This window comes from Panthera leo, chromosome A1 (genome assembly GCF_018350215.1).
Source record: "Panthera leo isolate Ple1 chromosome A1, P.leo_Ple1_pat1.1, whole genome shotgun sequence".
Taxonomy (NCBI): domain Eukaryota; kingdom Metazoa; phylum Chordata; class Mammalia; order Carnivora; family Felidae; genus Panthera; species Panthera leo.
This window is the reverse complement of record NC_056679.1, coordinates 106995110-107012458: the sequence shown is the minus strand read 5'-3', so window position 1 is coordinate 107012458 and position 17349 is coordinate 106995110. Positions and strand designations below refer to the sequence as shown.

The window sequence follows — 17349 nt, the reverse complement described above, 5'->3', positions numbered from 1 at the left end:
ACACAGACCTTGTCATCTCATCCACTTGATGACTGAGACCTCTCTGGTGAGGGTGCTCTTTGGTGAGGGGTCAAATAGAATATATGGATAGAAGTTCTTCAGGAAGGTCTGCCCATATACCTTTTCCTTAGAACTCCCTCGTCACCAGTTTCAAAATCACACTCCTTCCAATCCTTGCCAATCCAGCCAAACCATCTTGATTGTAGGATTACATTAGATTGCTTCTATCACAAAACAAGGAGTAATTTGTTCTCATAGAAAGACACTTACCCTGAACATGGACTTGCCTTCTCAGCCTGCCAAGTTTTTGCCACAATACCACCCATTCATTTACCAAATGCCTCATTCTCTGCTATGGTATTCCATACAATATTTGTTTCTGTTCATGGAACCTGTGTTACAACAAATAAAATGTGGCACAGGCCTCATGCTCATGCAAATCTCTGGTATTACCATCACCCTGAAACAGATGGCCTGATAGAATGATGCAGTCTCTGTCTCTCTCAGTATTCAGTTCTAGCACCAACTGGGTGAAAACATTCTGAAGGTCTTCTAAGATACTGAATATGTTCTGATTCATCTACCAGTACAGGGTGATATTTCTTTAATTTTTAAAAAATGCTTATTTATTTTTGAGGTGGAGAGAGACAGAGCGCAAGTGGGGGAGGGGCAGTGAGGGAGGGAGACACAGAACCCGAAGCAGGCTCCAGGCTTTTTGAGCTGTCAGCACAGACCCGACGTGGGGCTTGAACCCACAAACCGTGAGATCATGACTTGAGCTGAAGTCGGACGCTTAACCAACTAACTGAGTCATCCAGGTGCTCCACAGGGTGCTATTTCTACTTAGATTCACAGACTTAGGAATCAAGGGATGAGATTGAGAACGTCTCATCTTAAAATGTAATTTTTTACCTCTCTGATGCCCGTACTCTCATGACTTAAGATGTATGGATATTAGTTAATTTTATATCTCAGCAATTAAATGAAATCTCAGCAATTAAACAAAAGAATATACATAAGTAAGGGGACATCTAGAATCAAAATGCCCTCCATATTAAAATGAAGGTAAAAAATCACTGATGAGGGATGTGTCATGAACCGTGCAGATGGTGAGGTTTTACTCTACTTCCAATCTGTTGTATCAGCCTGCCCACTTTGAGGGCAGAACACAGAAGACAAAGAGAAGATTCTTTGTCTCTGGGTTGGAGACAAAGGACTTTGTTACTCACAGCAATAGCAGTAGCACAGAGTCAGCATTTTCTTGTGCCAGTTTCCTGAGCCCCAATTCCCCCAGGGTGACACAAAGACAGCAGGGTGATATCTGCACATGCAGTGACTTGTATCACAGGAGAGGGACCCCCGTTTTAGGGCTGGAAACCTCTATAATGAGAGGTAGGCACGTCTGCCCTTTGCTCCACTATCTTTATCCAAGGCTGTTCAACTGTCTTCCACGGCCGTACAAACATCCCTTACCAGACACTCCCGAACAAAAGCAGACAGTGCCAAGAGGTGTAGAGACGTGAGAGACCTGTGAAGAAGTGCCTCCCAACAGGAAGCTTCACATATTTTATTGAAAAAAAAAATCTAAGAAATCATGTGAATCATGTACAACATTTTCTCACAAGAAAACATTTAAGCTGTTTTTTTTTAACGTTTCACAGAATTGTAAAACTTTTAGTTTTCGAAAGGAAAAAACACAATGAAACTACCACAGTATCATAAGCATTTTGTTTCTTCTTGTTTCTAGGGAAAAGGCTGGGAAATAATTGGTAAGTTTTCTCATGATGATTCGTGAGGCTAAGTACTATACTCTTTTATAAATCTACTAAAAAGATACAAGGCAACGGGTGGATCGCTGATTTCTTTCAAAATATTTTAAAAAGCTAAAATCTAATGACAACATGTTAAAATAATACATATTTTTGTAGGATGTTACCATTTCTATAATGGTTTCTCTACACTATATCAACAGTGCAATGGTGATTCAGTGTAAATCATTACAGTGTTTCATTGTTACACTACTTGTGTTCAAGTACATGTTCATGAACATGATCAAAGTCTCTATTTTGACTTTTCCTTTCCATTATTAAAATAAGGTTATAATTACAGTAGAATTTTTCCTATGGATATCTCTAAATCCGAACCAAATTCATAATACATTCTCTAAAAACCTGTTCAACACTCTGAGGTTTGTTATGTTTCCACATCTCCTGTAGATGACAGAAAATGGGCTAATTCTGCATCAGGAAACCAAGAAAACAAAAATGACTTCTCTCCTTATATAACTAAACTATTACACTAAGTTAGTATACATTCTGGATAACTCAATGGTATCGGCAGGGAGAGAATAGCACCTTAGAGACAGCCCTAACTTAAAAAAAAATTTTTTTTTAGAGCCTAATGATCTTGTTTTATTTTTTTTTTTCTTTTTCCCTTTTTATTTTTATTCTGGAAACTGGATCCAAGTTATTCATATAAAATTATTTATGAAGCCATATAGTATAAATCAAAATGTTTGTATGACCAAAACAAACACCATATTGGATGTTTGGCGGGCACCAAAATAAATTAATCTGATTAAATTATACGTAATCTGATAATATTTGGTCTGAGAAACATGCTAGTGTGTGTGTTTATAAATAATGTAATTGCAAAGAGCTGTGAGCCAGCCAGCCTGCTAGAGGTCAACTCTTCTGCTGCAGCTTTTGGGCATAGAAGTCCCTGCATGTCTCACAGCAGCGCTGATACCAGCGCATGTCCTGACATAGGTTCTTCTCACGTATCACTCGGCAGTACACAGGCCACTGGTCTCCCAGGCACTTGAAAGTCAGCGCAGCTGTGAAGAAGAAAACAGGGAACTCAATACACGTCGATATCCTCAGTGCCAGGGGTAAAACAAGTAGCAATCACTTAAGGGGAAGGATTTTGCACACGCACTTTGACTCGTTCATATTGCCTTCTAGAACTTAACAGTAAGATTAGGAAACACACACACCCTATAATAAAGGAGTAAAGTGGATGAATAACGGTCTTACTTATGAGCCCTTTTAGACTCATTCAAGTTAGATTTCTCAAATTCAGTGAGTTGTGATACAAATGGTGTTTAAGGCTCAATTTTATGGCTTTCATTTAAGCTTCTTTTTGGATTTTCAGTTGAGAAGATTAAAAAGAAAAACGAAAAGGCTCACTATATCCACCTTTATAGGAATATAAATTAACAAGTATTGTTATGGATGAAATACCAAAGCAAATGCGCTCACACTTATTTCACATTCCTCCTTTCTTAGATGTCAGGCATATCTAGGTGGGATATCTGGGGATCTTGATTTTACACATCTTTAAAATCAAAGCTGAGGGGTGCCTGAGTGGCTCAGTCGGTTAAGCTGCCGACTTCAGCTCAGGTCACGATCTCGCTGTCCGTGAGTTCGAGCCCCGCGTCGGGCTCTGGGCTGATGGCTCAGAGCCTGGAGCCTGCTTCCGATTCTGTGTCTCCCTCTCTCTCTGCCCCTCCCCCGTTCATGCTCTGTCTCTCTCTTCTCAAAAATAAATAAAACGTTAAAAAAATTTTAATAAAAAATAAAATCAAAGCTGATTATCAAAAGTGACTGAAATTTACAGTGATAAGGTATGTGAAATCTTTCTTTTGCCACTATTCTAATAAGATTCATTATTTTCCTTTTTAAAACCTTAGGTTTTCCACTGTGCTTGTGTGTTCAGGGATATACCTTCAAGAAATAATAAATGCAGAAATGCAATTTTAATTAAAATTTTCTTTTAATCCATTATTTTCTGCCATGTGATACTTCAAGAAGGACTCCAACTAATTGCTAGAGAAAGGGATTATGTTGTTTTTGAATACATGGATTTAGGGCATCTGTTCTAGGATTGCTTAACTTTTTGTCTTAACTACTCTTAATTCTCTTTGAACTATTTCCTAGAAATGTTAATTATTTGGCTAGAAAATGAGAATATTTTTATTTCCACGAAGAACCAAACTGTTCCATTTGATTGAATCTTACTGCTTAAAAAATATCTATGACAATTTAGCTCCTTTGATTTTGGCAATATTGTTCTGTTTGATTAAATTGTCACCCTGTAAATTGTACACGCAGATTAAAAGTAAAGGTGGTAAGCATAAATTACCCTAATGACAGACAGGTAGTCCTGTTGTTAAAAGCCACTAGTTGCCACAGAAATAAAGGCTAATTCATTTATGAATTTTTTTCAGGCAAGTGTAGGCTATATTTACAGAAAATACATAATCTGTTTCTTGAAGATAGATTAGACTGAATAATGGGAACTGAGAATATATATGAAAACATTTTATAACATAAAAATATGCAAATCAACATTTTTTTCATTTTTCTCATTTATTTAGTTATTTTTATATATAAACATGTATATACATTATTTTTCCTGTGGCTACATTCATTCTTTTAAATATAATTTATTGTCAAGTTGGCTAACATACAGTGTATACAGTGTGCTCTTGGATTGGGGGTAGATTCCGTGATTCATCACTTACATACAATGCCCAGGGCTCATCCCGTCAAGTGCTCTCCTCAATGCTCATCACCCATTTTCCTCTTTCCCCAGACCCCCCGCCCCCCAATCAACCCTCAGTTTGTTCTCTGTATTTAAGAGTCTCTTATGGTTTGCCTCCCTCCCTCTCTGTTTGTAACTATTTTTACCTCTTCCCTCCCCACATGGTCTTCTGTTAAGTTTCTCAAGTTTCACATATGAGTGAAAACATATGATATCTGTCTTTCTCTGACTGACTTATTCCACTTAACATAATACCCTCCAGTTCCATCCACATTGCTGCAAATGGCAGGATTTCATTCCTTCTCATTGCCAAGTAGTATTCCATTGTATATATAAACCACATGTTCTTTATTCATTCATCAGTTGATAGACATTTAGGCTCTTTCCATAATTTGGTTATTGTTGAAAGCACTGCTATAAACAATGGGGTTCATGTGCCCCTATGCATCAGCACTCCTGTATCCTTTGGATAAATTCCTAGTAGTGCTATTGCCAGGTGATAGGGGAGTTCTATTTTTAATCTTTTGAGAAACCTCCACACTGTTTGCCAGAGCAACTGCACCAGTTTGCATTCCTATCAACAGTGCAAGAGGGTTCCCATTTCTCCACATCCTTGCCAGCATCTGTTGTTTCCTGAGCTGTTAATTTTAGCTACTCTGACTGATGTAAGGTGGTATCTCATTGTGGTTTTGATTTGTATTTCCCTGATGAGGAATGACGTTGGGCATCGTTTCGTGTGTCTGTTGGGCATCTGGATGTCTTCTTTGGAAAAGTGTCTATTCATGTCTTCTGCCCATTTTTTGAGTGGATTATTTGTTTTTCAGGTATAGAGTTTGGTAAGATCTTTATAGATTTTGGATACTAACCCTTTATTTCATATGTCATTTGCAAATATCTTTTCCCATTCTGTCAATTGCCTTTTAGTTTTGTTGATTGCTTCCTTTGCAGTGCATAAGTTTTTTATTTTTTTACCTTCATGAGGTTCCAATAGTTCATTTTTGCTTTTAATTCCCTTGCCTTTGCAGACATGTCAAGTAAGAAATCGCTGCAGCTGAGGTCAAAGAGGTTGTTGCCTGTTTTCTCCTGTAGGGTCTTGATGGTTTCCTGTCTCACATTTAGTTAGGTCTTTCATCTATTTTGAGTTTATTTTTGTGTATGGTGCAAGAAAGTGGTCTAGTTTCATTCTTCTGCAGGTTGCTGTTATGTTCTCCCAGCACCATTGCTAAAGAGACTGTCCTTTTCCACTGGGTACCCTTTCCTGCTTTGTCAAGGATTAGTTGGCCATACATTTGTGGGTCCAATTCTGGGTTCTCTATTCTGTTCCATTGGTCTATGTGTCTGTTTTTATGCCAATACCATGCTGTCTTGATGATTACAGCTTTGTAGTAGAGGCTAAAGTCTGGAATTGTGATGCCTTCCGCTTTGGTCTTCTTCTTCAAAATTACTTTGGCTATTCGGGGCCTTTTGTGGTTCCATAGAAATTTTAGGATTGTATGTTCTAGCTTTGAGAAGAATGCTGGTGCAATTTTGATTGGGATTGCATTGAATGTGTAGATTGCTTTGGGCAGTATTGACATTTTAACAATATTTGTTCTTGCAATCCATGAGCATGGAATGTTTTTCCATTTCTTTGTGTCTTCTTCAATTTCCTTCATAAGTCTTCTATAGTTTTCAGCATACAGATCTTTTACATCTTTGGTTAGGTTTATTCCTAGGTATTTTACGGTTCTTGGTGCAATTGTAAATGGGATCAATTTCTTGATTTCTCTTTCTGTTGCTTCATTATTGGTACATAGAAATGCAACCGATTTCTGTACATTGATTTTGTATCCTATGACTTGGCTGAATTCATGTATCTGTCCTAGCAGCTTTTTGGTGGAGTCTTTTGGGTTTTCCATAAATCCATGTTAATAGCATTTATTCGTATCTGATATTATGTCCTTAAGGATTCAAAAGCTATTCCCTCTTGTTTGGTGGATTAGATCCAGGTATCCATTCCTATTGAAAGCCATTTTTTACTCTGTCTCTCTCGAAAGTATAATTTGCACCCAGGGTCAAAAGGAAGGCTATTGACAACAGAGACATCTAAGGTACATACCACAATCTCACCTTTCCAGAGCCATTATCTTAGTTGATAGTTCTACCACAAAACTGGTCAGAACCAAAATATGATTCCATCCTCCAACCCTTTCTATGATGACCTTGAGAGGTGTGGCATTTGTATTTCCAGGGCCTGGCTCTGAGTAGACAGTTTCAGGAGTCTTGTTTAGTCTTTAGGAGTTTTTTTTATCCTCCTGACCATTGGGACTAAACTATAGTCAAGCATAGTTTTAGTTTAGTTAGAACCAAACTAATTCATATAGATTTATTTATGACAAAGTTTTACGATAATACACAAAACAGCCATAAGCATTTCCATGCTTCTCAAAACCACCCCCTTTTTGGTCTGCTTACCCAGCCGGGGTGACGTTATGGTATTTACATTAATCTTCTCATTGCAAGGCTGAAGGTGGCATGGCCTGTATGCTGCAGGTTTCTCTGAAGAAAAACATTCATTTCCATGTCTTCCTGTGATCTTATGCATGCACTGAATAACACGGGACTGCATTCCTTTGCCACAGGTAATTGAGCACTAGGAGAGATAGAATATTGTACAAATAAAAATATGATAATCTGCATTAAAAAAATTAAAAAATAAGGGGGGGGCGCCTGGGTGGCTCAGGCGGTTGAGCGTCCGACTTTGGCTCAGGTCGTGATCTCGCGGTCTGTGAGCTCGAGCCCCGCGTTGGGCTCTGTGCTGACAGCTCAGAGTCTGGAGCCTGCTTTGGATTCTGTGTCTCCCTCTCTCTCTGCCCCTCCCCCGCTCATGCTCTGTCTCTCTCTCTGTCAAAAATAAATAAACATTAAAAAAAATTTAAAACAAATATGATAATCTGGATTTTCTAATAAAATACCCTTTTCATGGATTCCTTATATTTCAGCTGAATGGAGTCTGTCTTCATTTGTAGGATATTTTTCAAAGAAGAACATATTTGATATACAATGGTCTTTGATGAGAGAAATCTTTCAGGTCCAAATATATCACTAGATTTAATTTGTAACACAAATAAGCTGATGCTTATTTGACTGTGAAAATATAATTGTTTTATGGTATCAAAGTTAAATGTGAAAGAGCAAACATGGCTTTGTTTCTGAAAACAATGATTTATTAACTAAGCATGCTATTTTCTACAGAGTAAAGATTTAGCCATAGTTAGCAAAATATGTAAAGAATTCTGTCAACTCCAAAGGACATCAACACACCAAAGTCATACATCAGTTTTCAGGATTATAAAAAAATGCAATGAAGTAACTACAGACACATGATAACTCAAAATACATAATTTTAGCAGATAATGGCTGAATACTGCCTCTCATAAAATTTTGAAAACAAGAGAAAAACATGTTAGTTGCATTCCTTATGCAGGTTAAGTTTTGTAACTGTCTGAGAATAACCTGAAAATGAAAATTGTATCCAGGAAATAATGGAAGTTCTATAATTCGTTTAACTAAAACACCATCATTTCTGCCTTTGAAACTAACAGAATAAGCTTTCTCACGAAATTAAATAGTCTAATAGCCTCAGGATCTAATTTTAATTAGCACACTTAGGAAATAAAAAATATCAGACTATTACTATTAATTATTTTCTTTATAAAATACATTTGGGTAAAAATTTCATTGCATATATGTGAAATATGAACAGATACTTGAAACAAGTGAAATCCCAAGGTCTTCTAAATTAGTTCTTACTTTATTATAGAAGATACTACTAAACAACTGGATATTTCCCCAAATCATGTCACTGTGATTAAAGACAGACAGACATTAAAAGAAAAAGCCAAATATTCTGGCCTTGACATGAGGAAAATGGGCTCCAATACTGTCTCTTACAACTAATTTACCTGGAACTTATTTTTCCTTTTTGTTAAGCAAGGCATTGCAGTAGATCATAACTACACTTTTGGGTCTAAATTACTATGAAAGCAAAAATTCCAAATAACTTATTGTTACTGTTTACTTATTTGTTTTGAGAGACAGAGACAGAAAGTGCATGTGTGCAAGCAGGGGAGAGGCAGAGAGAGAGGAAGAGAGGAGAGAGAGAATCCTAAGCAGGCTCTGCTCTGTCAGCGTAGAGCCCAATGCAGGGCTCAAACCCAGGAACCTGGAGATCATGACCTGAGCAGAAATCAAGAGTTGGATGCTCAGGGGTACCTGGGTAGCTCAGTCAGTTGAGTCTGCCTTCAGTTCAGATCATTATCTCACAGTTCCTGGGTTCGAGTCCCCACATTGGGTTCTCTGCTCTGTGCACAGAGCCTGCTTCAGATCCTCTGCCTCCCACTCTCTGCCCCTTCCTCATGCACGTGCGTGCGCATGCTCTCTCTCACTCTCATAAATAAATAAATCAGTAAATAAGTATTAAAAAAAAGGAGTTGTATGCAACTGAGCCACTCAGGCACCCCAAATGACTTATTATTAAGTTACTATAGTCTGGCAATTTTTTTACCCTTTATTTACTTTGAGAGAGAGAGAGAGAGAGGACACAAGTGGGGTAGGGGGAGAGAGAGAGAGAGAGAGAGAAAGAGAGAGAGAGAGTCCGAAGCAGGCTCCAGGCTCTGAGCTGTCAGCACAGAGCCTGACACGGGGCTCAGACTCACAAACCACGAGATCATGCCTGAGCCAAGCCGGACACTTAACCCACTGAGACACCCAGGCGCCCCTGTAGTCTGGCAATTTTTAAGTGGTGAAGCTTCATCAGAGCACAGGGTCTATAATTTCATCATCTAATTAATTATTCAGTGTGCCAGCCAACAATGGTATGACAGAAGTTCTGCCAAGATTAGAGTTTGCTTAAATGTTTCAGAATAGTCAAGCATTTATTGATTTTTCAAATATTTGTTGACCACCCATTTTGTTCACGATCTCCTGCACAAAATAAAAACAGCAAAAATTGTTAATATGATGGAGCTGATACTTTTATCAATAAACCATATTAACAAAACACTAAAACATATCAAATAAATGGAGTTAGAAACAGATTACAAAACTGTGGAAATTGGGCAATTTCATCCACTTTTAGCCAATTGTTTAATATTTTATTTATTTATGTATTTATTTATTTCATTTTTTTTTCAATTGCTTAGTATTTTAAATAATCAGCCACCCTACAGAACCAAAGTTTGCTGCTTTAGGATCAAAGGAAACTGATACTACTAATTCCGGAAGCTTTTACTTCATACAACACTAATGATAGTTAGCACTTACTTACTGTTTCTTATATGTCGGGTATTGTGTTAGGTCATGATTATTCAGTATTTCACATGAAGTCCTATATTTGTCCCTGTTACTCTGATGAGGAAATAGAGGCTCAAATAAGTGAAACTAATTGCTCAAGTCTTTACAGTTCAGACCTGGAGTGGAAATGGAGTCTGAACTCACATATGCTAAATTCAGAGACTAGATGCTTAACCAATTACTGCATCCTGGAACATTGCTAGCGCTTCTCTTTCTATGAATAGTCAGAAATCTTTTCTTTTCCTCTATCCTGCCAAATGAACCTCTCATCCTCGTATCTTACTATGAACTTAATTAAACATTAATGAATAAGAAGGGTTTTTTTGGTTTGTTTTGCTATAACGCAGGTTATAAGATAGAAGATAAACTTGTTTTTCAAGAACAATTCATAAGCATGATTTGTCTTGAGATACGGTGATCATATAACTTATCACCCAAATCAGGGCACTTGTGAAAGAAGTTGCTGATGATAATTATTCCTACAGTACAGGCATACCCTGGGACAGCCCCGAGTAATCTGGGACATACAGTCACCCTATGTACAGACATCTTACTGATCTGTGTGTTAGACGGTAAACACAAATGAAGGGACACATGAAGGAGCTATTATATTTCATGCATTATCTAATATGCTCTTACACAGCATATTCAACTTTGGTTACACTTTGTCATAACCCCCATAACTTCACAAATGAAAAGAGTGAGGCTCATTGAGATTATTTCATTCATTCATTCAATTAATATTTATGGGAAGTCCACAATGTGCCAAACACTGTTTTGGATACTGGGATGTGATAGTACACAAAAGAGACAAAAACACATGCCCTCAGGGAGGTTACATTTTATTAGGAGGGAGCAAGAAAATAAAGATTTAAATGACACTGCATATTAGATAGTGACAGATGCTATGGAAAAAACTAAAGCTGGGAAGGAAGGATGGGAAAGTTTGGGGTGGGGGGCTTTGTAATTCAAATAGGAGGATCAGATAAGGACTCACAGAGAGGGTGCCAAGAACAGCAAATGCAAGTCTTTTGATTCCAAATATGATGTTCTTTCCACTGTGTTTCTACAGATCTTGAAGTAATTACTTTCAATGGCTTTCTCTTTCTCTCCTTCCTCCCTTTTTCCTTTCTTTCCCTCCTTCCTACCTTCCCTCCTTCTGTCTTTTTAGCTACTACATTTTGAGTCTTGCTCTTCATACAAACACCAAGTAAATTTAAAGTGTACTTGAAACAAGGCAGCACTATAGACTTCCCCCCATAGGCCAAAATGCTAAACTGTCAACATTAACCTGCCAGCAACTGGTAAAGAAACACAAGGTGTCCCTGATAACTTGCCATTGATATTTCTTTTACAGGGAAAATTCCCTGGAGTATTTTAAATAGAAAGACTTGTATTGTCTGACAAGAATTCAAACAGTCAGTCTTGCCCTGATGGACCTTTGGAACAAAGCACCTCGTGAATCAATTCCATGAACTAGAAGCTTTTAATTCTGAGCCCCAAAGTGTCTGGAAGTGAAATTCGTTTAACTGACTTCCTGATAGTCATCATTTCAATCTACCTGAGAAAATAATGACCTTCGCTGCACTTGGGAACACACGAGTCATATCTTTAGATAATATCACCATAGATTTCTCTTATAATCGAATAAATCCTTTCTGGCCCTGGAACATTAGTGACAACTTTTAAGACTATTAAATTATGTCTACACTGTATGTCAAACACTAAGCTTGATTAGGGAAACTTTCTCGATAATTCACAGTTTGGGCTATTAAAATACATACAGAAATCATTTAGTAAATGAGAACCATAGACACAAACGTTGGCAAATCATTAAGAAGGCTTTATCCTGTTTTAAAATGAGATCCACATTGATAGAATCTTATAACCATTTCTATTACCTAAAATTTTCTTTCTGCCATTCTTATGCCAGGCAATAAGAGATAAGAGACTTTATTCTACCTAAGAAAATTTCATTTAAACTAACTGAAAGAGAAATATCTGGAGAAGTAAGTGACATCCAAGTTGGGGAAAGTATATAGTAGATGTTTACTTAGTTCATATATTTTTCTGACAATGGCCAAGGATGATCTGATGATAGATACAGATATGTCTTGGAAAGTTGTATCTACTAACTTAGTAAATACAACTAAGTTAGATGGTAAGTTAGATGATAGCCCTGTCATGGACAGGATTTGCCAGTACTGGTAAAGGCAGGTTAAGATACCACAATGCTTTTGCCAAGTTATGGATTGGCCCAAATGTAAACAAACGAAGGGAAATAGAAAAAAATGTAGGAAAAACAAACACACTAAAAAATCCTTAACAAACTCTTAACTATGTGGCATTATCATAGAGAGGGATGAAATGAACTCTGAATGGCTGAGAAGTTCATCTCATGGGTAAGCCACAGTGTGGAATCCTTCCTTCCATCACAAAAAGATGGATGAGTGGTGAGGCACTGCCCAAAATGTGAACTGCAGGAAGAAAGTGACCATGGAAATTTCACTCCTGAAATGATATTATTTATGGCATTAATAGACAGCGTTGCTCAGGTCTTGGTTTAATATTTTGAAAAATATGTAAACACCTTAGAGAAGGTGTTCAAGGAAAGGCTGTTTACCTTGAGACATTTTATCAGTGCCTGATGGGATTATTTGTTTTCAAGTCTAATCTGATGGATTGAAGAGAATTAGCTTTTAATGAGCACAATGGTATAAACAAGTTTTTCATGCACCAAATACTACATAGGAGGTATGAGTGTACTCTGTTCCTAAGTTTTCATTATTTTATATAGAAATATCCTTTCATGATGTATTTGAATATGTTTATTAAGAATCTGCATCTTTTAAAAATCACCGACATGTATTGTTCCCCGGAGTTTCTATGAATACCATTATGCAGAATGACATAAATTTAATAAATAGTAGTGAATGATAGATAGCAAATGTGCTCTGTAACACACTGACATGAGTAAAACATAGTTAATTCAAAGAAAAAGTGCTGCGCAGGCACCAATAGCCATATAAAAATTTATAAAGTGTCAAAATGAGAGAGGAGAATGATTTTAAGAGGTCCTCAAGGTTCATAGGTTCTTGTCCAACATACTACTTGAATCTACTTTTGCAAAGTATAGGATTATCTTTCTGTCAATTGAATATTCATGAATCATGTAAGAATTTCCATCCATAATGTCTCATGGTGAAATCTACCAAAAGTCATGTCTTTGTTAAATTCATCAAAGAACATTGTTTTCTTCCGGTCCAAGAAGTAACCTATGTAGTTCTAGAAAACTTATTTTCACTTAAGAACTCTTTATAAATGGAATGTCCACCAACAGCTCTTAACCACTCTCCTATGTAAAGAGGAGACCCTCATTCTTGGCATTGATCTCTGACTCCATAGTGCTTCTGTGCTCCAGAGGTTCTGAGATCAAGTAGATCTATTCTGCGTACACAATTCTGAACATGGAGCTAAAAATGACTTCCACATCTATTCTTGGGTATTGGGATTCTGTAGTAAAGTGCCAAACTTTAAAGTTATTGGTTAAACAATAGTTTCTTACCTCTCCTTTCAGAACTTCAGAAGAGTCACAAAGACGCTGTTTTTGGTGCTAGTTATTTGTTACCCTGGATATTTCGATAACTTAGCTTTGGCAACAAACGGGGACACTGAGGTATAAATAAATTTGTAGACTTCAGTTAAATAATCAACTAGTTTGCCAGTGAGTTTATAGAACCATTCATCTGTGCATGTTAAACTGTAAAACTCTTCAAGCTGTAAATGCTGTAAAATGTCCTCTTAAACATCACACCAAAGAGGGGAAAACCCAATACTAAAAATACCACTATAAGATATTTATTTGCAGTTTTGTTGGTGAACAAATATAGCTAAACTAATGCTGGTTTACTTTGTTAATTCCTTTAAAAAAAACAAAAACAAATTGCTGTGTATTCAGGGGTTAAAAATAATAATTCTCACACTTGGCCAGCACAGAGATTACCCGAGATTCCTTCCTTCTGGAGTGTGCCAAAGATATATATTTTGGAGAGAATGTGTATTCGCTAGGCCAACAGCTAAGGAAGGCTCTGTAATGCTTTACTCATTTCCAGCTGGCCTCTGTAAGAAATAGGAATTCCTAAATTAAGAGAAAATTGTCACTGGCAAACAGAGTTCAAAAAAATTTCTGAAACCAATATAATAGACAATCTCACAGAACCTGATACAATCTATAATGACGAGTGCCAATCTATAACAAGGTTAACAGCATTGACTTGGATAATTTGTCTTTGGGAATAAGTGGATTATTCCAGAGTGGTTTAACAAGACTGAAGTAGCATTCACAGCGGAGAGTGGACCTCATAAGGAAAGTAAATGATGACTTCTACTGGAAATTATTAGCGCAGCATTCCTATTCATTTATGTATATGTTTGGCGGTTCCATCTTTCAACTTTTTAATAAAGTGAGTGTGAAACAAGCATACTAAGGAACAAAAGTTTGGTTTGTTTTTTAAGATTTGCTATTTATTTTGGTCAGTGTTTCTGCGTCTTTTTAAAGTAGTTCATCTGCCTTTTTTAACACATGGTTATTTGGAATTGAATCTATTCCTAGAGGTCAGACGTTTGAGGATTTTTTTGCATATGTGTTTAATTAATTCATCATTTGGTTCCACAGTTCAAACTATTCTTTTCTCTTTAATGAAAATGTCTGCATATAGTTATAGCAAATTAAGGAAACGTGTGTGGCAAAATCAAGCAGAATGCTTATGAATGATTAGCAGAGAAGTGAATATGTTTTGAAAGGACTGTCACATTAACCCCCTGAATCTTTTTTTTTATATCAAAGTACACATTGATCACCACAATGATGGAGGGAAAAAAAAGATGTTTTGCATTAAGAAGCAATTAATAAGCACAGACTCTTGAACACATTTGCAGTTCTGCCAGTGCTCAGCCCATGAATCACAGGGTGTTGGAGAGGTGAAAAAAGACTATCAAGACATTTCTATTTTATCTCTATCATTCCAGGGGAACATCTTCCCACCAGAGAGAACTGTTTGGAATGACAGTGATTGAATTTCCTTTGCAACTACAATACTTTCCAGGTCTAGTCCAACAATTCTGTGTCCAAAATGGATCAGATCCTTCGGGGGCCACGTTGGAGAAGTGTGTGTATTTTGTTTTTTTGTTTTAATAAAGTCTTGGTTTAAAATAGCACAGAGAGCACTATGTAATTACCTTTAGGTTATTCCAACCCGAAATAAACCAAGTATTTGCCAGGTGACAGAGAAATTTCTTAAGTGTGCTTTGCTTCCATCTCCCGCTTTCCTTCTAGGTTAGATAACAGCCATTAACCTGACAGCAGGTATCTCAGCCAACTGGATTCAAGAGAAAGCAAAAGAAGTCTGCCAGCTTCCTTGAAGCTCAATGTTAAGCACTTTTTTGGCTTAAAATACTATGCTATTCAAATAAGGGTGGATTTACTTAAAAAAAGAACACATTTTTAAGTAGTTTGACTTACCACACAGGAAAAGATCAAGGGGGTCCTGTATTTACATAAAATTATACTGATTAATCATCCTGGGAAAAAAAATGAGCTAGTTACTAGTTCTTTGGTAGTACAATGTATGCAACACTATAGTTCTTACAGAATTAGAATCAGAAGACTAAATGGATCAGGAGAAATGCAATGTGTAGAAGTATGCTACAGTTTCTGCTTTCTTGATAAAACAGTTCAGCGATCATTCATGCAATAAACATCACTGAATGTAGTGGTGTCTTCTGGTTGCTTGGAGAGATTTATGGGAATGGTAGAAGGGGTTAAGACACTCTCAACGGAACAGCAACCATATACGGCAACATATAATTAATAGAGAAAAAGTAACAGAGTAAGTGCAAACAAATGCTCTCATTTACTGGGGAAGCCCTTTGAAAATTATAAGGCGTTTTCGATGGTCTTTGAGGGACTCAGATAGCTGGAGGAAACACATTGTAGGCAAAGAGGACTGTATCAATAAAGACCCAGAGAATGCACAAGTACAAACTGCTCAGGCCTACGCTTAGTGGAGATACCCATCATGGGAATAAGGAGGCAATTCTCAATTGGTAGGTTAGCACCAGAATATGGAAAGATTTGAATGCCTGTGTGAGTATCTGCTAATTGAAAGGGTAGCCAAAGGGAATTCTCTGCAAATACTCAGGCTATAGGATTGAGTGGAGAAGTCATCCCTTTGAGTGGATGGATCTGAAATATGGGGGTAAGGAAGTGTATTAGAAATTGTTACTCCAGTTCTGGTAAGAAAAAAAAATAAGGACTGTATTATTATATTTGGAGTAAAAACAACTGAGGCAAAGCCCTACTTGCGTAAAGAAGTGCCAAGGGTAGGTTCTAGCCTGGGTAGCTGGGAAGATGATATTGACATTTTTCAAGAAAAAGGAAATTGGGAGTGGAGTATCATTTGAGGAAATAAATTGAGGAATTTTGTCTTAAACATACAAAATTTGAGGACCTACTGGAACGCCAATGGCAGGGTCCCAGGGCAACTGAAGTTTGGGTTGAGAATAAAGATTCAGTCCGCCCCTTCCTCCACTCCCTCTATCTATGCTCCCTCTCAAGGCACACTTAGACTTTAAACATTTTCGCGCCATCTACGGGTTGATAATTCCAAAATTTATATTTCCATCTCATTCCTCTCCTCTGATCTACCTACTGAATGCCAGTACTTAACTCTCTTACAGGCAAATGAAAGATCGCCCAAAATAAAAGTGAAAATCTTTCCCCTCCAACTTAACTCTTAGGGTTTCCTACCTCCTACCAGAGAAGCATCATCCATACAAATTATTCAGACCTGAAAGCCAAGCCATGAGCCCTTACTACCTTAACACCTGACTCTTCATCTTTTTTCTCATAAATAATCAACCCCAGGTCTGTTCATTTTAACCTCAAAACAATTTCTGAAAGCCAACCAATCCTCTCTATCTCTACTTATACTACTGTATGAACAGCTAGCATTAATTTGGTTACTATGTAACTGACACCATGCTAAGAACTTTCCACGAATTATTTCATTTGGATTCACTAACTTCGCTGAACAGAAGATCCAGAATTCAAACCCAAGGCTGTCTAACTCCAGGCACTGAGCTATCTTACCTCTTATACTCCCCAATCCTTTCCCTTCCCTGGAAATTCTGTAATATTCTCTGAGTATCTTTCTATATCTATGACATCAGTCATTTTTTATATTGTAGCCTTAAAAAATTTAAGTACCAGCCAAGTAGGTTTTCTTTTAGTTTCAGACAGAAAATATTAACCCATTCACAACACTAAAAGTAACATATGGATGTGGTAGAACGATAAGCACAGAAGGCCCTTTCCTCCAATGTAATTCAAATAAACTATTCTTTGTATGTCTATGCAGAAAAATTTTAACATGTACAAGAATAATATATGTAAACAACCTTAGTTCATAC

General features: G+C 37.1%; 1 protein-coding gene across 1 annotated transcript in view; it reads right to left on the bottom strand.

Moving 5' to 3' along the window:
* Window positions 1–2471: 2471 nt before the first annotated feature.
* The window catches only part of ADAMTS19 (ADAM metallopeptidase with thrombospondin type 1 motif 19), a 237973-nt gene continuing 223095 nt past the window's right edge, over window positions 2472–17349 (bottom strand). Inside the window, exons 22-23 of the mRNA XM_042905726.1 lie at window positions 7000–7177; window positions 2472–2836 (exon numbers count right to left, since the gene is read on the bottom strand). Coding sequence (XP_042761660.1) covers window positions 2685–2836; window positions 7000–7177 — 330 coding nt within the window. The 3' untranslated portion in view covers window positions 2472–2684. The remainder of the gene's footprint in view (window positions 2837–6999; window positions 7178–17349) is intronic.